Source organism: Phocoena sinus, chromosome 11, assembly GCF_008692025.1.
Source record: "Phocoena sinus isolate mPhoSin1 chromosome 11, mPhoSin1.pri, whole genome shotgun sequence".
In the NCBI taxonomy this organism is placed as follows: Eukaryota; Metazoa; Chordata; class Mammalia; order Artiodactyla; family Phocoenidae; genus Phocoena; species Phocoena sinus.
The window spans coordinates 31,809,049-31,833,914 of NC_045773.1; the positions used below are offsets into that span (position 1 = coordinate 31,809,049).

At 36.7% G+C, this 24,866-nt stretch overlaps 1 protein-coding gene across 1 annotated transcript in view; it reads left to right on the forward strand.

The window, feature by feature from the left end:
• Nucleotides 1-24,866, forward strand: part of DNAH12 (dynein axonemal heavy chain 12) — a 235,342-nt gene that overhangs the window by 29,579 nt on the left and 180,897 nt on the right. Inside the window, exons 4-11 of the mRNA XM_032647909.1 lie at nucleotides 4,477-4,558; nucleotides 4,760-4,786; nucleotides 18,939-19,128; nucleotides 19,772-19,844; nucleotides 20,453-20,611; nucleotides 20,815-21,010; nucleotides 23,108-23,296; nucleotides 24,164-24,320. Coding sequence (XP_032503800.1) covers nucleotides 4,477-4,558; nucleotides 4,760-4,786; nucleotides 18,939-19,128; nucleotides 19,772-19,844; nucleotides 20,453-20,611; nucleotides 20,815-21,010; nucleotides 23,108-23,296; nucleotides 24,164-24,320 — 1,073 coding nt within the window. The remainder of the gene's footprint in view (nucleotides 1-4,476; nucleotides 4,559-4,759; nucleotides 4,787-18,938; nucleotides 19,129-19,771; nucleotides 19,845-20,452; nucleotides 20,612-20,814; nucleotides 21,011-23,107; nucleotides 23,297-24,163; nucleotides 24,321-24,866) is intronic.

Genomic DNA, 24,866 nt, shown 5'->3' on the forward strand with positions numbered 1-24,866 from the left:
TTGTTCTACTTCTGTGAAGAATGCCATTGGTAGTTTGATAGGGATTGCATTGAATCTGTAGATTGCTTTGCATAGTCATTTTCACAATATTGATTCTTCCAATCCAAGAACATGATATATTCTCCGTCTGTTTATGTCATCTTTGTTTTCTTTCATCAGTGTTTTATAGTTTTCTGAGTACAAGTCTTTTGCCACCTTAGGCAGGTTTACTCTTAGGCATTTTATTCTTTTGTTGCAGTAGTAAATGGGAGTGTTTCTTTATTTTCTCTTACTGATTTTTCGTTGTTGGTGTATAGGAATGCCAGAGATTTCTGTGACTTAATTTTGTATCCTGCAGCCTTACCAAATTCATTTATTAGTTTTAGTAGTTTTCTGGTGGCATCTTTAGGATTATCTATGTATAGTATCACTTCATCAGCAAACAGTGACAGTTTTACTTCTTCTTTTCCAATTTGGATTCCCTTTGTTTCCTTTTCTTCTCTGATTGCTGTGGCTAGGACTTCCAAAGCTATGTTGAATAGAGTGGCGATAGTGGACATCCTTGTCTTGTTCCTGATCTTAGAGGAAATGCTTTCAGTTTTTCACCATTGAGAATGATGCTCTCTGTGAGTTTGTCATATATGGCCTTTATTATGTTGATGTAGGTTCCCCCATGCCCATTTTCTGGAGAATTTTTATCATAAATGGGTGTTGAATTTTGTTGAAAGCTTTTTCTGCATCTATTGAGATGATCATATGGTTTTTATTCCTTAATTTGTTAATGTGGTGTATCACATTGACTTATTTGCGTATATTGAAAAATCCTTGCATCCCTGGGATAAATCCCACTTGATCATGGTGTATGATCCATTTAATGTGTTGTTGGATTCTGTTTGCTAGTAATTTGTTCAGGATTTTTACATCTATGTTCATCAGTGATATTGGTCTTTAATCTTCTTTTTTTTTGATATCTTTTTCTGGGTGATGGTGGCTTTGTAGAACGAATTTGGGAGTGTTTCTCCTGCTGCAATTTTTTAGAAGAGATTGAGAAGGATCTGTATTAGCTCTTCTCTAAATGTTTGATAGAATTCGCCTGTGAAGCCATCTGGTCCTGGACTTTTGTTTGTTGGAATATTTTAAATTATGGTTTCAATTTCATTACTTGTGATATGTCTGTTTATATTTTCTAATTTTTCCTGGTCAGTCTTGGAAAATTGTACCTTTCCAAGAGTTTGTCCATTTCTTCATGGTTGTCCATTTTATTGACATATAGTTTTTTGTAGTAGTGTCTTATAATCCTTTGTATTTCTGCAGTGTCAGTTGTGATTTCTCCTTTTTCATTTCCAATTTTATTGATTTGCATCCTGTACCTTTTTTTCTTGATGAGCCTGGCTAAGGGTTTATCAATTTTATTTATCTTCTCAAAGAACTAGCTTTTAGTTTTATTGATCTTTGCTATTGTTTTCTTCATTTCTATTTCATTTATTTCTGTTGTGATATTTATGGTTTCTTTCCTTCTACTGACTTTGGGTTTTCTTTGTTCTTCTTTCTCTAGTTGTTTTAAGTGTAGGGTTAGATTGTTTATTTGAGATTTTTCTTGTTTCCTGCAGTGAGATTGTATTGCTATAAACTTCCCTCTTAAAACAGCTTTTGCTGAATCCCATAGGTTTTGTGTCATCGTGTTTTAATTTTGATTTAGTCAGGCTCAGTAAGGCACAACAGGGAAATGAGGTTACTCATAAAAGGTAATTCAGTCTTAGTCTCTTTTAATAAATGAAGAATGTCTAGAATGTGGGAGAGAAAATTTTCACCCTCCATTGGTCAAGCAACATCTCCAATTCTGGGGTCACACTATAAGAGGGATGTTGCTAAACCATTATAGCTACCAATGAGAGTGAGGAATTTTGAAACTACCTAATTTGAAGGGAACTGATTTGCTTAATGGGGAGGAGTTTAGACAGGCCTGAGTTCATATCCCATCTCTACAACTTATTAATGTGAATTTGGCAAGTCAAGTAACTTTGCTTATCCTCATCTTCCTATCTGTAATATGGGGATAATATTATAATAATGGTTACCTCTTATGATTTCTGTGAGAGTTAAATGAGATCCATGCATATAAAGATCTTAAGCCAATGCCTAGAACGTCAGAAACTCACTATAAATGGTAACTTTTATTGACAGGAATGGTCAAAGGAACTGGATAGGTATTACTAAGTTTTGGAAGGGTAACAAAGAAGAGGAATATGACTTTTTTATATAGCTTCAGAGAATATAATTTAAAAGGATACAACTCAAGAAATTTATTTCGAAGAATATGAGCTAGCTGACAATAAATTGAGCTACCTCAGAAAGTGATGAATGTCATCTCCCCTCACCCATCCTGGGGTACAACTTGAAATTTTTGAGAGTATTCATGCATTAAAGAAAGTACTGAACTAGATATGCAGAATCTTTTCCACATCCACTACTCTGATCATTCATTCTACGGATATTTACTGACCTTGATGGACACTATCTAAGTGCTATGGATAGATCGGTGAGCAAAACAGACATGATCTTTTTCTTTATGGCATTTACTAGTTTATGCTTTTATGGTGCTGGTGGCCATCCTTCCCTTCAAATTCCTTTTAGTTCTCCTTTTGCCTCTGACCATGTCTCCTTTGCCTCCTTCAGTTGTTCTTCCTCATTCCTGTCACACTTGGCATCCTTCAATCTTCTTTCTTAAGTCTCTTTTCTTTCCCTTGTATACTTTCTGCTTTGGCCATCTCTTCTAGTGTATTTAGCCTTTACAAACTGGTAGATTTGTCTTTCTAAAAATGTTCTCATGCCTAAAAACTCTTAGTGACTCCCCATTGTCTACTAATAAAAAAGCTTGCTATTTGAGACCCTTACCTAGATATTCCAGTCCACTTCTCCAAACTTATCTCCATCTGGTTCCATAACTTCTGAGCAGATTGGACAACTCCTTATTTTCAATTTTTGCCTTTGGTTGTTCCCTTGTCTTCCTGTTTCTTAGGGTCTTTATCTTTTCAGATCCATCTGCCCAGGAAAGCCACATCTCCAACTGAGATCCTCTTCTTCATTTCAAGCTTATTGCAAATGCTAACTTGTTCACATAACCTTCAAATATACCTTCAGGTGGAAGTGAACTTGTCCCTCCTCTGAACCATCAGGGTCCCATACTTTTTTTTTTTCCTTTTTGTGGTACACGGGCCTCTCACTGTTGTGGCCTCTCCCATTGCAGAGCACAGGCTCCGGATGCACAGGCTCAGCGGCCATGGCTCATGGGCCCAGCTGCTCCATGGTATGTGGGATCTTCCTGAACCGGGGCATGAACCCGTGTCCCCTGCATCGGCAGGCGGACTCTCAACCACTGTGCCACCAGAGAAGCCCTCCCATACTTTTTATATGGTGCTCTGATCTTATCTTCCTACACTTTCAGTTTATAAATTCCTTGAAACTTGTTGCTGCTCTGTTTTAATAAAACCTAGTAGGGACTTCCCTGGTGGCACAGTGGTTAAGAATCCGCCTGCCACTGCAGGGGACATGGGTTCCATCCCTGGTCCGGGAAGATCCCACATGCCACGGAGCAGCTAAGCCCGTGTGCCACAACTACTGAGCCTGCGCTCTAGAGCCCACGGGCCACAACTACTGAGCCTGCGTGTCACAACTACTGAAGCCTGCATGCATAGAGCCCATGCTTCGCAACGAAAGAAGCCACTACAATGAGAAGCCCGTGCACCGCAATGAAGAGTAGCACCCATGAGCAGCAACGAAGACTCAACGCAGCCACAAATAAATAAAAATAATTAAATTAAAAAAAAAGAAAAGGTACTTTCCAAAAAAAAAACCTAGTAGTGTATCTTGCAGAATATAAACATTCAGTAAGTATTTGGTAACAGATGAACAGATTATATGATGATAATTTTATTTAAAGAAGAAATTATATTTTATGGATGATAAATTCCTACATTCACAACTTTTTATTGAGCACCTACTATGTAGCAGGTACTATTCTGAGCATTGGGATAAGGCAATGAATAAAACGGTCTACAACATATAGTATGTCAAATGGTGGTAAGTACTATGAAGCAAGGTAAGTGAGGATAAAAGCGATGGATAGTGAAGGAAGTGCTACTTAATATAAGGGGTAAGGGTAGTCTTCTCTGACAGTGTGGCATTTGAACAGAGATGACACATACATAAGGGCCCACATGCATCAGTATTAACTTAAAAATTGTCATGTTATAATTGAACATTATTGATTATTATTTTTAGTCTCCTTTTATATTACACATGAATAATTTGAATATTAGGAGTCATTGATAATGGCAATTGAGATTTATTTCTTACAGAAAATTCAGTAAGATAAAGAAGTCTTGAATATCTCTTCTTCAAGTATAGTTGAAAAAATGTTCAAAGTGTTATGTTTTAATAATATATCTTAATGTTATATTCAAGAAAGTCATACATTGTTCTAACTATAAATTTCAGAATTGAAGGAGCCAAACGAAATTTAGCCAGAACATTGGATAAAAGAACACCTTCATCACCAGAGCCAGATTATCCTCCAACTGTAGGTTTATATTTTCTCTTTAAAAAGTGTATCTTTATACTATTCTAACTCTTATTTTAAATCAGTCTCAATATAACTAGTATTTTTAAAAGAATAATACATATATTTAAAACTATTTATATTTTTTATTTAAAAAATTTTAAATTACATTAAAAACTTTCTTCTTGATTTAATTATGTCTTGTTTGTTTGCTTTTGACAGATGACCAGTGAAATTAAAAAGAAAGGAGTGAGTTCAATTTTTTATATTTCTTGCTTTGAAAATGTTCAAACAAATTGTTACAGAGTAGCTCCTTCTAAGACCACCTGCTAAATTCCATCCTAGAGAAGAAAGAAATTTAGAAACAGATTATTTTCTCTGCCAAAGGTACAAGCATGCCATGATGACAATACAGGTTTTATTTATTTATTTTTGGCTGCATTGGGTCTTCATTGCTGCACACAGGCTTTATCTAGTTGCAGAGAGCAGGGGCTACTCTTCGTTGCAGTGCGTGGCTTCTTATTGCGGTGGCTTGTCTTGTTGCAGAACATGGACTCTAGGCACACAGGCTTCAGTAGTTGTGGCACGCGGGCTCTGTAGTTGTGGCTCATGGGCTCTAGAGCGCAGGCTCAGTAGTTGTGGCACATGGGCTTAGTTGCTCCACGGCATGTAGGATCTTCCTGGATCAGGGCTCAAACCCATGTCCCCTGCATTGGCAGGTGGATTCTTAACCACTGCGCCACCAGGGAAGGCCCGACAGTACAGGTTTTTTGTTTTTGTTTTCATTTTTTTTGTTTTTTTGGGGGGGTATGCGGGCCTCTCACTGTCGTGGCCTCTCCCGTTGCGGAGCACAGGCTCTGGATGCTCAGGCTCAGCAGCCATGGCTCATGGGCCCAGCCACTCCGTGGCATGTAGGATCTTCCCAGACCGGGGCACGAACCCATGTCCCCTGCATTGGCAGATGGACTCTCAACCACTGCGCCACCAAGGAAGCCCCTATACAGGTTTTAAGAGTTACATTTTTGTTGCTATTCATTATTTGAGGATTAATTGTAAATATTTTTGTTGTTATTCCAAAGAACTGAAAAAATATCCAAAGTGGTAGTTATAAAGGAAAATACATCTCCCTTTTCATTGTCTTGATGTTGATATAATGATGACTGCTTATTTTGAATCCATTGTGTGCCATCCACATGCTAGATGATAGAGATTAAAAAAAATACACTGACTGCATGGGTGACAACATGGGACTGTGATGTGATTGTTGGGAAGATGAAAACATGTAAAATTTCCTTAACAGCAAAGGATATGGAAAGTTATGGAGCTGGTTACACAAAAGAAGAATTTATGCAGCATGTTACCAGATGGGGGTACAGGCTTTCCAGAACCCTTGAAGTTCCCTCTTGGGATAGAGGGCTAAGGATACCTTCCTACTGACTGAGGATCTTTGGAAGAATCTCATTTTAGCTAATCCAAGGTTTTTGTCTTTTTAAAATACTCCTCCTCCTCCTCCCTCTGCCTCCGAACTTTTCCGGAGACTTGGGCTGTGGATTTGCCTCTTTCCTAGATGTAAGAACTGATATAAAACAACCCCAAAACATTTATAAATATTTAATGTGAGGCTGGGTGAACTGCAAGATATTTTTGTGTGTATGTGTTTAGCATCCTCATCCTTCCTCCATAGTTTTTGCCTTTAGTGTCTTACAATCTAAAATAGGTAGCTGGGTATGAAACAGTAATTCACTCTTAAACCCACTGCCTTGGCAATCTGGCTTCTAGGAACTCCACCACTTCATCATAAATGTCACCAATGACCACTAGTTGCCAAACCCAAAGGATATTTTTTCAATATTTCTCTCACTAGACCTTCAGCTGACTTTTAAAAACGTTTTACTTTTAAATAATTGAACACATGTATCAGTAGAACAGAATAGATGACTCAGAAATAGACACACTCAGCTACAGCCAACTGATTTTTGACAAAGGTGCAAAAATCAGTTCAATGGAAAAAGGATAATCTTTTCAACAAATGGGGTAGAGCAATAGGACAACCATAAAATAACAAAAGAAATAAACAACAAAAACCCCAAACCTCAGCCTAAACTTTGCCTCTTGTACAAAAATTAACTAAAAATTGATCATAGATTTAAATGTAAAACAAAACTATTTAAAAACTTTTAGAAGAAAATCTAGGACTTGACCAAGAATTCTTAGACGTGACATCAAAAGCACAATCCATATTAAGGACCTAAATGTAAGATTGGAAACCATAAAACTCCTAGAAGGTAACATAGGCAGGATACTTTTTTTTTTTTTTTTTTTGCGGAGCACAGGCTCCGGACGCACAGGCTCAGCGGCCATGGCTCACGGGCCCAGCCGCTCCGCAGCATGTGGGATCTTCCCGGACCGGGGCACGAACCCGTGTCCCCCGCATCGGCAGGCGGACTCTCAACCACTGCGCCACCAGGGAAGCCCCGGCAGGATACTTTTTGACATAAATTGTAGCAATATTTTTTTGGATTGGTCTCCTAAGGCAAAGAAAACAAAAGCAAAAATAAATGAATGGGACCTAATTAAACTTGAAAGCTTTTGCACAGCAGAACCATCAACAAAATGAAAAGAGAACCTACTGAATGGGAGAAAATATTTGCAAATCATATGACTGATAAAGAGTTAGTATCCAAGGTATATAAACAGCTCATACAACTAACTGAATGTCAAAAAAACAAATAACCCAATTAAAAAATGGGCAGAAGACCTGAATAGACATTTTTCTAAAGAAGACATACAGATGGCTAACAAGCACATGAAAAGATGCTCAACATTCATTTATCATTCATTCATCAGAGAAATGAAATCAAAAACCACAATGAGATATCACCTCACACCTGTCAAAATGACTACCATCAAAAAGACCACAGAGGCAGCCACTCCCATGGGCAAACGCCCAGGGGCTCTTCCTGCCCCATGCTCCCTCCCTCTGCCTTTCACTTCCCAGCTCCCAATATCTTGGAAGCTTTGAAGCTCATCAAAGAAGGGAAATCCATTGAGAACAGTCTGTAAAGTGTCAAGCAATATCCAGATATCACCTGCACTGTGCCTGTCCCCTGCCTGAACCCGGAATTCTTCCACCGAGTGAATGGTACTGGGTCCCACATTGGCGTTGCTCATATGGTTGATGAAGACATATTGACAGAGTTGTTGTTGCCATGTGGCTGACAGGGTCTTGGTGCTCTGGCTGGGTGTCAGGCCTGTGCCTCTGAGGTGGGAGAGCTGAGCTCAGGACATTGGTCCACCAGAGACCTCCCAGCTCCATGTAATATCAAATGGTGAAAGCTCTCCCAGTGATCTCCATCTAAATGCTAAGACCCAGGTCCACTCAATGACCAGCAAGCTACAGTGCTGGACATACTATGCCAAACAACTAGCAGGACAGAAACACAACACCACCCATTAGCAGAGTGGCTGCCTAAAATCATAATAATGCCACAGACACCCCAAAACACACCACTGGACTCGGCCCTGCCCACCACAAAGACAAGATCCAGACTCGTCCACCAGAACACAGATACCAGTCCCCTCCACCAGGAAGCCTACACAACCCACTGAACCAAGCTTACCCACTGGGGGCAGACACAAAAAACAACAGAAACTATGAACCTGCAGCCTGTGAAAAGGAGACCCCAAACACAATAAGTTAAGCAAAATGAGAAGAGAGAGAAACACACAGCAGATGAAGGAGCAAGGTAAAAACCCGCCAGACCAAAGAAATGAAGAGGAAATAGGCAGTCTACCTGAAAAAGAATTCAGAGTAATGATAGCAAAAATGATCCAAAATCTTGGAAATAGAATGGAGAAAATACAAGAAATGTTTAACAAGGACCTAGAAGAACTAAAGAGCAAACCAACAATGATGAACAACACAATAAATGAAATTAAAAATTCTCTAGAAGGAATCAATAGCAGAATAATTGAGGCAGAAGAATGGATAAGTGACCTGGAAGATAAAATAGTGGAAATAACTACTGTAGAGCAGAATAAAGAAAAAGAATGAAGAGAATTGAGGAGAGACTCAGAGACCTCTGGGAAAACATTAAACCCACCAACATTCAAATCATAGGGGTCCCAGAAGAAGAAGAGACAAAGAAAGGGACTGAGAAAATATTTGAAGAGATTATAGTTGAAAACTTCCCTAATATGGGAAAGGAAACAGTCAAGTCCAGGAAGCACAGAGAGTCCCATACAGGATAAATCCAAGGAGAAACACACCAAGACAGATATTAATCAAACTATCAAAAATTAAATACAAAGAAAAAATATTAAAAGCAGCAAAGGAAAAACAACAAGTAACATACAAGGGAATCCCCATAAGGTTAACAGCTGATCTTTTAGCAGAAACTTTGCAAGCCAGAAGGGAGTGGCAGGACATATTTAAAGTGATGAAAGGGAAAAACTTACAACCAAGATTACTCTACCCAGCAAGGATCTCATTCGGATTCTACAGAGAAATTAAAACCTTTACAGACAAGCAAAGGCTAAAAGAATTCAGCACCACCAAACCAGCTTTACAACAAATTCTAAAGGAACGTATCTAGGCAGGAAACAAAAGAGAAGGAAAAGACCTACAATAACAAACCCAAAACAATTAAGAAAATGGTAATAGGAGCATACATATTGGTAACTACCTTAAATGTAAATGGATTAAATGCTCCAACCAAAATACATAGACTGGCTGAATGGATACAAAAACAAGACCCATATATATGCTATCTACAAGAGACACACTTCAGACCTAGGAACACATACAGACTGAAAGTGAGAGGATGGAAAAAGAAATTCCATGCAAATGGAAATCAAAAGAAAGCTGGGGTAGCAATTCTCATATCAGACTAAAGAGACTTAAAATAAAGACTATTTCAAGACACAAAGAAGGACACTACATAATGATCAAGGGGTCAATCCAAGAAGAAGATATAGCAATTGTAAATATTTATGCACCCAACATAGGAGCACCTCAATACATAAGGCAAATGCTTACAGCCATAAAAAGGGAAATTGACAGTAACACAATCATAGTAGGGGACTTTAACAGCCCACTTTCACCAATGGAAAGATCAACCAAAATGAAAATAAGTAAGGAAACACAAGCTTTAAATGATACATTAAACAAGATGGGCTTAATTGATATTTATTGGACATTCCGTCCAAAAAGAACAGAATACACTTTCTTCTCAAGTGCTCATGGCACAATCTCCAGGATAGAGCACATCTTGGGTCACAAATCAAGCCTTGGTAAATTTAAGAAAATTGAAATCGTATCAAGTATCTTCCAACCACAACACTATGATACTAGATATTAATTACAGGAAAAAATCTGTAAAAAATACAAACACATGGAGGCTAAACAGTACACAACTAAATAAGCAAGAGATCACTGAAGAAATCAAAGAGGAAATCAAAAAGTAGCTAGAAACAAATGACAATGAAAACACAATGACCAAAACCTATGGGATGCAGCAAAAGCAGTTCTAAGAGGGAAGTTTATAGCAATACAATCCTACCTCAAGGAACAAGAAACATCTCTAATAAACAACCCACCCTTGCACCTAAAGCAATTAGAGAAAGAAGAAGAAAAATAACCCAAACTTAGCAGAAGGAAAGAAATCATAAAGATCAGATCAGAAATAAATGAAAAAGAAATGAAGGAAATAACAGCAAAGATCAATACAACTAACAGCTGGTTCTTTGAGAAGATAAACAAAATTGATAAACCATTAGCCAGACTCATCAAGAAAAAAAGGGAGAGGACTCAGATTAATGGAGTTAGAAATGAAAAAGGAGAAGTAACAACTGACACTGCAGAAACACAAAGGATCATGAGTGGTTACTACAAGCAACTATATGCCAATAAAATGGACAACCTGGAAGAAATGGACAAATTCTTAGAAAAGCACAACCTTCCGAGACTGAACCAGGAAGAAATAGAAAACATAAACAGACCAATCAGAAGCACTGACTGTGATTAAAAATCTCCCAACAAACAAAAGCCCAGGACCAAATGGCTTCACAGGCGAATTCTATGAAACATTTAGAGAAGAGCTAACACCTATCCTTCTCAAACTCTTCCAAAATATAGCAGAGGGAGGAACACTCCCAAACTCATTCTATGAGGCCACCATCACCCTGTTACCAAAACCAGAGAAGGATGTCACAAAGAAAGAAGACTACAGGCCAATATCACTGATGAACATAGATGCAAAAATTCTCAACCAAATACTAGCAAACAGAATCCAACAGCACATTCAAAGGATCGATCATTCACCACAATCAAGTGGGGTTTATCCCAGGAATGCAAAGATTTTTAAGTATACGCAAATCAATCAATGTGATACACCATATTAACAAACTGAAGGAGAAAAACCATATGATAATCTCAATATATGCAGAAAAAGCTTTTGACAAAATTCAACACCATTTATCATAAAAACCCCCCAGAGCGCAGGCATAGAGGGAAGAACTTTCCTCAACATAATAAAGGCCATATATGACAAACCCACAGCCAACATCTTTCTTAATGGTGAAAATCTGAAACTATTTCCTCAGAGATCAGGAACAAGACAAGGTTGTCCACTCTAACCACTATTCTTCAACATAGTTTTGGAAGTTTTAGCCACAGCAATCCGAGATGAAGAAGAAATAAAAGGAATCCAAACTGGCAAAGAAGAAGTAAAGCTGTCACTGTTTGCAGATGACCTGATAGTATACATAGAGAATCCTAAAGATGCTACCAGAAAATTATTAGAGCTAATGAATGAATTTGGTAAAGTAGCTGGATACCAAATTAATGCACAGAAATCTCTTGCATTCCTATACACTAATGATGAAAAATCTGAAAGAGAAATTAAGGAAACACTCCCTTTTACCATTGCAACAAAAAGAATAAAATACCTAGGAATAAACCTACCTAGGGAGACAAAAGACCTGTATGCAGAAAAGTATAAGACACTGATGAAAGATATTAAAGATGATACAAACAGATGGAGAGATATACCATGTTCTTGGATTGGAAGAATCAACATGTGAAAATGACTATACTACCCAAAGCAATCTAGATTCAGTGCAATCCCTATCAAACTACCACTGGCATTTTTCACACAACTAGAACAAAAAATGTCACAATTTGTATGGAAACACAAAAGAGGCCCAAATAGCCAAAGCAATCTTTTTTTTTCCCCCTTAGGTTAATTTTTATATTACTTATCATTGTACTGCTATAGCTAAATCAACTAAATATAATTTTACGTAGTGTTGCTCAAAAGATCTACAAACAACAAGGCTGATGCTTACCTTAAAAAGGAGCATTTTTAAAATAAAAGAAGAAAACAGTTATGTTCCAAATGAATGGAACTGGGCAAAATACATATTACTAGTAACATATTTAGACAGTGAGTATCAGGTGCCGATTGGTTTCTCTTAATATGCATAACAGGCTTGAAGAAGATCTTGAAAATAATGTTCCTCCCTCTAAATTTTTAGCTTCTACATAGTGTCAGATGTTATAATTGATATGAAGTATAAATGCGTTTAGGCAAAAGTAAAAATCCACATACAAAGTAAAATAGCAAAATCTGTAGAGACTTTCTGTAGAAGGCTCTGTTCTCTTGTGGTAACATCCTTTAGTACATATCCAGGATAGATTAAATTGAAACAATATATTTTGATACAGTAGCAATACTTTCATATACTCTTACTAAATATTATAAAATTCCAAAAATACATAAATATTCCTTGTACTGTGCATTGTGCTCCATTTTGGGCCTGATGAGGTTGTGGTTACTATTTTAACAGTTAAACAGTGCACCTCAATAGTTCTGCCATCTATAAACAGTGAATGGAAACAGTGGTGAGGTCTCTAGAGAGATGGCAAACTACCTTTTTTTTTTTTTTTTTTTTTGCGGTATGCGGGCCTCTCACTGTTGTGGCCTCTCCCGTTGCGGGGCACAGGCTCCGGACGCGCAGGCCCAGCGGCCATGGCTCACGGGCCCAGCCGCTCCGCGGCATGTGGGATCCTCCCGGTCCGGGGCACGAACCCGCGTCCCCTGCATCAGCAGGCGGACTCTCAACCACTGCGCCACCAGGGAAGCCCGGCAAACTACCTTTAAAGTGAAAATTTTTTATGGAGTGTGTCCAGATTAGAGGAGAGGAGGATACAGGGTAGGGGAGGTAAGCAGGGTAAAACAATTTTAAAATGACACTGCTTAAGAGTATATATTTAATGATAGCTACTATACCTTGTCTATCCTTTATAGTAATCTGGAATAACTGCATGTTTGTGCAAAAAAAAGTTTCTACTCTATAGGAAGAGGAGCAGTGTGTTAGGAAAATCATGTTCTTAGTCAGGGGAAGATGTGAAGACATCTCTCTCGTAAGTGCTATTTTATTTGGTAAATCTTTTGGCTACATCACTATATGCTATTTCAACCTCCTTATCACTGGGGCAGGTAGCCAAAGCAATGTTGAGAAAGAAAAACAGGGCTGGAGGAATCAGGCTCCCTGCCTTCAGACGATACTACAAAGCTACGGTAATCAAGACAGTATGGTACTGGCACAAAAACAGAAATATAGATCAATGGAACAGGATAGAAAGCCCAGAGATAAACCCACACACATATGGTCACCTTATTTTTGATAAAGGAGCAAGAATATGCAATGGAGAAAAGACAGCCTCTTCAATGATTGGTGCTGGGAAAACTGGACAGCTACATGTAAAAGAATGAAATTAGAACACTCTGTAACACCATAGACAAAAATAAACTCCAAATGGATTAAAGACCTAAATGTAAGGCCAGACACTATCAAACTCTTAGAGGAAAACATAGGCAGAGCACTCTATGACATAAATCACAGCAAGATTCTTTTTGACCCACCTCCTAGAGAAATGGAAATAAAAATAAACAAATGGGACCTAATGAAACTTAACAGCTTTTGCATAGCAAAGGAAACCATAAACAAAATGAAAAGACAACCCTCAGAATGGGAGAAAATATTTGCAAATGAAGCAACTGAAAAAGGATTAATCTCCAAATTTTGTAAGCAGCTCAATATCAAAAAAACAAACAACCCAATCCAAAAATGGGCAGAAGACCTAAATAGACATTTCTCCAAAGAAGATATACAGATTGCCAACAAATGCATGAAAGAATGCTCAACATCACTAATCATTAGAGAAATGCAAATCAAAACTACAATGAGATATCACCTCACACCAGTCAGAATGGCCATCATCAAAAAATCTACAAACAATAAATGCTGGAGAGCGTGTGGAGAAAAGGGAACCCTCTTGCACTGTTGGTTGGAATGTAAATTGATACAGCCACTATGGAGAACAGTATGGAGTTTCCTTAAAAAACTACAAATAGAACTACCATACGACCCAGCAATCCCACTATTGGGCATATAACCTGAGAAAACCATAATTCAAAAAGAGTCTTGTACCATAGTGTTCATTGCAGCTCTATTTACAATAGCCAGGACATGGAAGCAACCTAAGTGTCCATCGACAGATGAATGGATAAAGAAGATGTGGCACATATATACAATGAAATATTACTCAACCATAAAAAGAAATGAAATTGAGTTATTTGTAGTTGGGTGGATGGACCTAGAGTCTGTCATACAGAGTGAAGTAAGTCAGAAAGAGAAAAACAAATACCATATGCTAACACATATACATGGAATCGAAAAAAAATAAAAAGGTTCTGAAGAGCCTAGGGGCAGGACAGGAATAAAAACGCAGATGCAGAGAGTGGACTTGAGGACATGGGGAGTTGGAAGGGTAAGCTGGGACGAAGTGAGAGAGTGGCATGGGCATATATACACTACCAAATGTAAAATAGATAGCTAGTGGGAAGCAGCTGCATTGCACAGGGAGATCAGCTCAGTGCTGTGTGACCACCTAGAGGGGTGGGAGGGGGATGCAAGAGGGAGGGAATATGGGGATATATGTTTATGCATAGCTGATTCCCTTTGTTATAAAGCAGAAACTAACACACCATTGTAAAGCAATTATACTCCAATAAAGATGTTTTATAAAAAATGACCACAAATAGCTAATGTTGGTGAGGATGTAGAGAGAAGGGAGCCCTTGTACACTGTTGGTGGGAACATAAATTGGTGCAGCCACTATGGGAAACAGTGTGGAGGTCCCGCTAAAAACTAAAAATAGAACTACATATGACCCCGCCATTCCATTTCTGGGTATATAGCCAAAGAAAACAAAAACACTAATCAAAAAGATAAATGTACCCTAATGTTCACAACAGCATTATTTACAAAAGCCAAGATGTGGATAAGGAAGATGTGAATTTATATACATATATATAATTTATATACATATATATATATATGTAAGGGAATAACTCAGCCATAAAAAAGAATGAAAAATTTCCATTTGCAACAACAAAGATAAACCTGGAGAGTATTATGCATAGAGAAATGAGTCAGACAGAGAAAGGTAAATACTGTATGTTATCATTTATATGCGGAATCTAAAAAATAAAACAAATGAAGGAGTATAACAAAAGAGAAACAGACTGACACATACAGAGAAAAAACTAGTGGTTACCAGTGGGGAGAGGAAAGGGAGGAGGGGCAAGATAGGGGTAGGGGATTAAGAGGTACAAACTACTATGTATAAAATAAATAAGCTATAATGATACATGGTATAGCACAGGGAATATAGCCTATATTTTATAACTTTAAATGGAGTATAATCTATAAAAATTTTGAATCACTACGTTGTACATCTGAAACTAATATATATTGTAAATCAACTGTACCTCAATTTAAAAAATCAGTCTGGGACTTCCCTGGCTGTTCAGTGGTTAAGACTCTGCACTTCCATTGCAGTGGGCATGAGTTCAATCCATGTTCGGGGAACTAAGATCCTGCATGCTGCGCAGCACGGCCAAAAAATAAATAAAAAGCACAATCCATAAAAAAACCAATAAATTTTATTTCATAAAAATTAAAAACTATAGCTAGATGAAAGATTCTGTTAAAAGGATGAAAAGACATGCTACATACTGCAAGAAAATGTTCACAAATCACATATCCAACAAAGGACTTATATCTAGAATATTTAAGAACTCTCAAAACTCAACAGGATAAAAACAAAAAATCCAATTAGAAAATGAGTAGAAGACATGACTAGCCATTTTACCAAAGAGGATATATGGATGGCAAATAAGCACATCAAAGATGCTCCACCTTATTAACCATTAGGGAAATGTAAATTAAAACTGTGATGAGTTATCACTACATACCCATTAGTATGGCTAAAATAAAAAATAGTGACAATTCCAGCTGAATTTTGACACTGCTGAATATTCATTTCCTTTTAAATGCCCTTATACATATTTTTCTAGTTCTCTAAATATTATTTCTCTGTCATCTTCATGAGTTTCGCTTCCCTGTGTAACTGTGGCCCAATGTTCTCTTTCCTTGAATCTTCCTGGATGATTCTCTTCTGATTTCCAGTACCTTCCATATTTTGATGACTCCCATAGATTTTGATGCACAAATACCTCAAATTCAACATGTCAGAAAAAATGAACTTATCAGCTTCTTCCATAAGACGTCTCTTCCTCCTTATTCTCTCTTCTGGTTATCACTATTTACCCAATCACTCATGCTTAATACACCTGAGTCTTAACTTCTTTTTCCCCCTCTCTCTGCCATACAATTAGTCCCCAAATGCTACGAATATTTCTCCAATCAGTCCTCTTTTGTCCTAGCCTTACATCAGGTCCTCCTCTTTCCCCTTGACTACAATAGCCATCAGTGGCTTCCCATAACATACAGAATTAAATCTTAATGTGTATGCAAGGCTTTCTGTAATATGACTCCTACCTATTCTCCTGCCTCTCCTCTCACCACGCTCTGTATCATATTTTATGCTTCACCAACATGGACTTTCTTATTCATCCTTGAGGAAACATAATTTATCTATCTATCTATCTATCCATCCATCTTTCCTTCTATCATCTATCTATCTTAAAAACCATGAGTTTACACTTATGCCTCCTATTCCAATTTAATATCACTGGGTTCATTCTAGTCTTCCCTCTTTCCTTATTTGTTGCTCCCTTCTCTCCCAGTCAGAAACCTAGCTTTTATGAACCACAGTATATTTACTTATTTTGTTAAATTCTAGAATACACATAAACTTTTAAAATTGCTAACCCATAACATGTGAGAAACCTACTCTGCACCACCAGGGAAGTCCCACCATCATAACTATTTTAAAATGTACTGTTCAGGACTTCCCTGGTGGCACAGTGGTTAAGAATCCACCTGGCAATGCAGGGGACACAGGTTCGAGCCCTGGTCCCAGAAGATCCCACATGCCATGGAGCAACTAAGCCTGTGCCACCACAACTACTGAGCCCATGTGCCACAACTACTGAAGCCTGCATGCCTAGAGCCCGTGCTCCGCAACAAGAGGAGCCACCGCAATGAGAAGCCTGCACACCGCAATGAAGAGTAGCCCCCGGCAACTAGAGAAAGCCTGTGCGCAGCAATGAAGACCCATTGCAGCCAAAAATATATAAATAAATTAATTAAAAAGAAATAAATAGGGGCTTCCCTGGTGGCGCAGTAGTTGAGAATCTGCCTGCTAATGCAGGGTACATGGGTTCAAGCCCTGGTCTGGGAAGATCCCACATGCCGCTGAGCAAATAGGTCCGTGAGCCACAAGTACTGAGCATGCGCGTCTGGAGCCTGTGCTCCACAACAAGAGAGGCCGCGATAGTGAGAGGCCCGCGCACCGCGATGAAGAGTGGACCCCGCTTGCCGCAACTAGAGAAAGCCCTCGCACAGAAACAAAGACCCAACACAGCCAAAAATAAATATTTTTTTAAAAAAAATAAATAAAGTGTACTGTTCAGTGGTGTTAAGTATTTTCACATTGTGCAACTAATCTCCAGAATATTCTCATATTGCAAAACTGAAACTCTACACTCATGAAACAGCTCTCCATTTCCTTTTCCCCCTAGTCCCTGGCAAGTGGCATTCTATTTTCTGTTTTATTAATTTGACTACTGTAGATACCTCATATAAGTGGAATCATAAGGTGTTTATCTTTTTGTCATTGGCCTATTTCATTTAGCATAATGTCCTCAAGTTTCACCCATCTCCTAAATTTTTAAGCATTCTTTCCCTTTTATTTGAGATATACTTTGCAAATATTTTCTCCCAGATTGTCAGTAGTCTTTTGACCTTTTTTATTATGATGTTTTTAAAACATGCAAACATTTAAATTTTATGAAGTCAGAATTTGTCAATCATTTTTTGTACCTGGAATTTGAATCATAGTTATAAAGTCTTTCCCTATGCTTAATTATAGAAGAATTTTATCAGGTTTTTTCTGGCCTTGTATAGTTTTATCATTTAGTTTAATTAAATTTCTGATCTATTTGGAATTTATTATTGTGTATGTTGGAAGATATGTGTTAAATTTATCTTTTCCCAAATGGCTAACCAGTTGTCCCAGAAATATTTGCTAAAATCTTTATCTTTGCTTCAGTGATTTGGGGTGCCACATTTATCATATGCTACATTTTCCTATGGACTGAAGCTATTTCTGGACTTCCTATTTTTCTTTTTTTCCCAGTGGTGTGTCTATTCATGTACCTGTACCACACTATTCTCATCAGGGAGACTTTATAGTATGTTTTAATGTCTCCTAGGAATAGTTCTTCCTTACAAATATTCTTTCTCAGGGATTTCTTGGCTATTTATTTTTCCACTTGAACTTTAGTCTCTACTTGTCTAGTTTCTTAAAAATGTGTGTAGATATTTTTATTGGTATTGCATTAAATTGATTTTGGGACAACTTTAAATTTTCATGATGTTAAAATATCTTTACCAAGATCAAGTACTGTCTTTCCATTTGTTCATGTCTATTTTTGTCAGACTACTCATTGTTATGGGAGAATTTATGAAATTATATTATGATGCTATTATACCAGAATAGTATCTCCAAGAGAGTGGGGCTTTGCCTGTTTTGTTTATTACTATATCCTCAGCATTTGGAACAATACCTGAATATTTGTTGAATTAATGAATATTTGTTAAATGAAGGAATAGTAAGTTAGATTAAGGATGTTTGTTTTGCCTTGAGAAAGTGAAGAGTATACTAAGAACATTAATTTGGAGAGAACTCATCATAAATGAAAATGTAAAATAGTTTCTTTGTAGGTTGTACTTTTGGATAAAATATTTTTATTCTGAAAACATGTTATTTTTCATGATATTTTTACTCTGGAATGCTACATTTCACATGTATCATTGAAATGCTACACCATTTAGAACATTTAATTTTTTCTTATTACATTCTCAGTTCAACTATATTTATTTGAAACAATGTGTAGAGAGTAGTCCCATAGTACCTATTCAGCAGGAATGGCTGGATCACATGTTAATGCTGATACCTGAGTCTTTAAAGGAAGGGAAAGAAAGAGAAGAACTCATTCAAAGTCTCATAAATGAGGTGTCAAGTGATTTTGAAAAAAGCATGAAGAGATATTTGGGTAAGTGGCATTTAACACACACCAAGCTTGCTTGTTCCCCCACCTCTCCCAATCGAAAGTAGAAATATGAATAATGAACATTATACGTTTAGCTATATATATTTCTTAGATATTTATAAAGTTTTAACTTTGAGCCTATAACCTAGTCAAATCTTTGTAATTTAAGGACACTGTTTTTAAGGGTACTTTTTGTAATTTTTATGTGCTTAATAGCTTTTTAATTTTTTACTTTGTCTTTATGGTTATACTATTTACAGGATTATAAGAAAATATTAATGTGTTTGGGGAGATTTATTAGGGATTTAACCTTTGCAATTTTTAATTGGATTAATTGTTTTAAGTGACCATGCCAGTGACCTTTGAATAGATAGGATGAGAAAAACTGAGAACTTATTAAAGCTTTACTGTATCTGAATTCACCTCCAAAGCAGGGCTGAAATTGTACCAAGAGCATGATTTTGTTTCACATAAGGGATTTTTTTCTTATACTCATTTTGATTCATATTAAACTATACTATCCATTATCAAAAGTTAGAAACTTTGATTTCAGTTAAGTCTTGCAAGGATTTTCAAGAAGCATTAACCTATCTATCTATCTATCTATAAAATATATGTATATATATACTTTTTTTTTTTTTTTGAGTGAGGAGTGTTCTTGTGAGACCTCCAGTTAAATGGCTTGAAGATGAAGGAGGCCATTTACCTGAATCCCCTGTGTAAGTAAAATTTTTATAAAACAGTACTGTATCTAGGTTTTGATAACAGATTGAAAATAAACAGATCTTTCATTCAAGGCTACAACTATGAAGCTCAAAAGTGTTTTGAAAACATGTAAAAAAAAAATAGTACTACAGTTTTTGTTTTTCCCCAAAGGTATCCTCTACATTGAACTTATCTAGTTGTTGCTTATGCAATTAGTGGGAACATTTATGGATGTATAACTCAACTCGGACTTAAGTAAGCTTTGGAGTATGCCAGACAGATTTCTCCGTCTCTTCTCTCCAATCCTAAGGACTGAGTTTGTTTATCTCTACCCAGGGTAACTGAGCCAGAGCACAGTGGAAGTTAGGGAACTCATGCCTGGCCCATCAGCCTGCCTTACACACAAATGATCTCTGATGTCTCCGAAGATAATGAACTCTCAAGATCTTGATGTATTTTTATTACATGCTTATCTCCTAAGTTTCCCATTGCTGAGTATATTTCTCTCTTCTCAATCCCCAGTCTTCTCACTTTGATACTAATTCCATGCCATAAATATTATTTCCTAAAATTTAGAATGTATCATTTGAATCCTGTTTGATATGGTGTTTTGCTTTTCCAGAGGCCTGGATTATTCTAAGCTTTGGCATTCTAACTATCTGCAGACAAGAAAACAAATATTAGCTAGTTTGTACATTGTTCATCCAACTATGAAAATGTTATTGGACCTTGGTTATACAACATTTGCCAATACAGTTTTGCTAGACTTAACTGGAATTAGGTAAAATCCCATATTTATTAATTAACATTTAAAATTTGAATGTCTCCTGCTTGAGTCTATATTTTGACTATATAATTTAAAAAACTGATAAATACTCAGGACTTTTCTTAGGTTAAAAATAATTTTAATTTATCTTGTTTCAATAATTTTGTATCATGACCAATATCTATTGTTTGCTTTAAATCATTTTTTTTCATAAATAGAGGTAAAGGCCCAATTGATTGTGGATCACTGAAAAATGATTTATCAATACAAGCTAGAAAGGCAGAAGAGAAGATAATGAACACTTGGTATCCAAAGGTTATAAGTCTCTTTACCAAGAAGGAGTCACTAGAAGGCATTAAACCTGAGAAACTGGATGCATTTTATAACTGTGTTTCCACACTTATGTCAAATCAGGTAAATAGGTTTTGTATATTTTAAATGATAATGTTATTGAAGTTACTTTAGTATTTTAAATAAATCTTCTTTAGATATAGTGCTATATAATTATGTTGAAATAAATTAAGAAAGACTTTTACTATAAGTTTGTTTAAATAACTTTAGCAGAAAAATGCTTCATTTCTGGAAGCAGTCTAAAAATGAGAGGTAAGGGCTTCCCTGGTGGTGCAGCAGTTAAGAATCTGCCTGCCACTGAAGGGGACATGGGTTCGAGCCCTGGTCTGGGAAGATCCCACATGCCACGGAGCAACTAAGCCTGTGCGCCACAACTACTGAGCCTGTGCTCTAGAGCCAGTGAGTCACAACTACTGAGCCTGTGTGCCTAGAGCCCTGCTCTGCAACAAGAGAAACCACTGCAGTGAGAAGCCCGCACGCCACAACGAGGAGTAGCCCCCACTTGCTGCGACTAGAGAAAGCCCGTGCGCAGCAATGAAGACCCAACACAGCCAATAAATAAATAAATAAATAAAATCTAAAAATAATAAAAATAAAAAATAAAACGAGAGGTAAGTCTAGAAGTATGTGTCAATATTATGATTGATTACTGGATTCATGCTTAAAGGCTAAAAGCTAATTATCTATAGCTTTATTGGAGTAAATTAACAAAAGTACTATCCTAGTGAACATATTTTTGAACTTATGAAATTACAAGTTAATTGATTCTTGTTTTGTTCTCAATAAAATCTTGGTTCGAAACGTTATTGATCGTCTTTAAATGACAAACAGAAAGAGAATATGAATTTTATACAATTATTTTATGGGCTCCTTGAATTTTTACTATTGTAGAAATGTAATCCTAGAAAAATAGTTTTGAATAAAAACTTTTCCTTTTGGTAAAGACCTCCAAAGATTCCATGAATTTTGCCTTTTTTTTTTAAACACAGGTAGAAGGACTTCCAAGCCTGCTGTATTTTTAAAATTAATTTATTTATTTTTATATTTATTTTTGGCTGTGTTGGGTCTTCGTCTCTGTGCGAGGGCTTTCTCTAGTTGTGGCAAGCGGGGGCCACTCTTCATCACGGTGCGCGGGCCTCTCACTATCACGGCCTCTCTTGTTGTGGAGCACAGGCTCCAGACGCGCAGGCTCAGTAGTTGTGGCTCACAGGCCTAGTTGCTCAGCAGCATGTGGGGTCTTCCCAGACCAGGGCTCGAACTTGTGTCTCCTGCATTGGCAGGCAGATTCTCAACCACTGCGCCACCAGGGAAGCCCGAATTTTGCCATTTTTAAAGGGAATTTATATATATATATGTATCTGGTATGTAATACTGTAACGAATATACATGATTTCCTTTTTACCTTTATCCTCTTAAGAGGACTATGATTATATGATAAGAAGTAAAGAGTTGAGGAATGTTTTGAAGATTATTTAGATATATGTTTGTGTACCTTGCTTAAATTTCTAATAGTTGGTTCTGCATAAGAAAGCATTATTCATACTTTGGTAACTTACAGTGCACGTTTCTAAGTTCCAGTGGCTTCACTCTCACCTAGTGAAGTGCTAGAAATCTGACCCCAGGAGTAAAAGCCCTGGTTTGTAGTGTTTGCCAGTTTCCATGGGGTAAATATTCCCACCATGGTGATTTTCAAGCATCCAAGAGTTTAGTATCTGGCTCACAAAATTCTTGAATGTTTAACAATTGGCTCTTATAATTGTAGGAGCTAGCTCTAGTACACTACTGTCCCTTGCCCTGTATACATGTCACCTCATGACACCCCCAAACTTAGGTTTCAGGCCTCTCCTCCTCTCAATCTTTACCGTATTGTTGGGTCTTCTGGAACTTTTTCTGTACCAGGGACAGAATTACTAAAGGATGTAGAAGATTCTGAGTTGCCATTTTAAGATTGTTGATATTCCATAGAAAAATTAAAGTTTGTATATATTGTCCTATTTATTTTAGACTATATTTATCAAGAACATATTGTGCTGAATGAAGATAATTTTCAGGACTAAATGGATTGGTAGAGTGAATTAATTATAGGCAATAGGTTACTGATTTTAGTTAAAGGTTCAGTTTGTACTTTCTAAAGTAATAATAACTTATGGCATCATGCAGCTAAAAGAGCTCTTAAAGAGAACTGTAGAAGGATTTGTAAAACTCTTTGACCAAGAAGATCAACGAGGGCTGCCGATATTTAAGATGGAATTGACGTTTGATGATGATAAAATGGAATTTTATCCTACTTTTCAAGATTTGGAAGATGTTGTTTTGGGTTTGGTTGAGCGAATAGCTGAAGCTCTGCAGGTATTTCTTTATTCTTATCCATTGGGTTTCTTTTTTTAAAAATTTTTATTAGAGTATAGTTGGTTTACGATGTTGCATTAGTTTCAGGTGTACAGCAAAGTGAATTGGTTATACATATACGCATACCCAGTCTTTTTTTTTAGATTCTTTTCCCATATAGGTCATTACAGAGTATTGAGTAGAATTCCCTGTAGGTCCTTATTAGTTATCTTTTATATATAGTAGTGTGTATATATCAATCCCAATCTCTCAATTTATCCCTCCCTCCTCCTTACCCCCTGGTAACCATAAGTTTGTTTTCTACATCTGTGACTCTGTCCATTGGGTTTCTTTATATGGCCCTTTTTTGAACTTTTAAATTGACTTGAAGCTCTATAAAGTGTATATGTACATTAAATGTTATAACTCGTTGTTTTCTTTCCATCCTCCAGGTTATTTTAAGTTAAAAGTACTTTCTATTTGAGAAAGTTTCCTGGCTTGAGATGACTTTTTTCTTCTTATAACTTTTATTGCAGTTATTGATTTATTGCAGTTATTGATATTTTTGTCTATGTCTCATGTTCCCTACTGAGTTGTGAACTTCTTAAGGACAAGATCCAAGTCATGTTTGTTCTTTCTAGAGCTTTCTAGTATAATCATTTCAACATTATATTTCCTCAATAAATATTTGTTGAATGATAGAAAGCTAACCCAACTAAGGTTTTATATTAGACTACAGACAAATTTTAAATCATTATTTTGCATCAAGTTATTTTTTCTTGGACTGCTGAAATCTGAAATGAATTTTTAAAAGTATAGTATAAGATCTACATATAGATCAATTGCACAGTTATTTATTTCATGAATTGTCATTTTTATTTATGTTAGAATGTCCAAACAGTACCCTCTTGGCTATCAGGAACTTCAACAACTGTGAGTCTTGACACAGAGCTTCCTGAACATGTGTTACAATGGGCTCTTGATACACTGAAGGTGGCAGTACATCATAACTTAGAAGGTGCAAGAAAACATTATGAGACATATGGTATATATGACACATAATATTATATCTTTTTTTTTGCCATAAAAGAATGCCATTTTATTTTTACTAGAATTTGGTCAGTTATTTGGTTGTCTGGATCTGTCATGAAAGAGCAGAGAGCCAGAAGTGAGCATAGGCATGGCTTTTGGCAGAGTCATGGATCCAACCCAAGAAACTTGAATTCTGTTGTTCAGTCCAAAGGGTGAATGTTAACTGGAGCAGGGTCATAAGGCCAAAATATAGAGAGAAGAGTTGTTGGCATAAGGAGAAAGTTAAATCAAGGGCAAAAGCAAGGTAATTTCTAAGAATAGTTTTGAAGAGTCTGCAGCTCAGTAGCCTCCTCAAGTGTGTTATGGGCTCAGGATAGATAGTTGTTATTTGACATTCTATTAACCAAAACCTTTTATTGACTGGCTTATCTGTACCTCTAAGTTATTTTACATATCCTATTATCTTTATTTTAAAAGTTTGCATTTAACCTGGTTTGCTTATTAAGTCTATTTTATGTTATTCTGTCTGTTCCTGTTAGTGTATGTTAATAGTCTATTA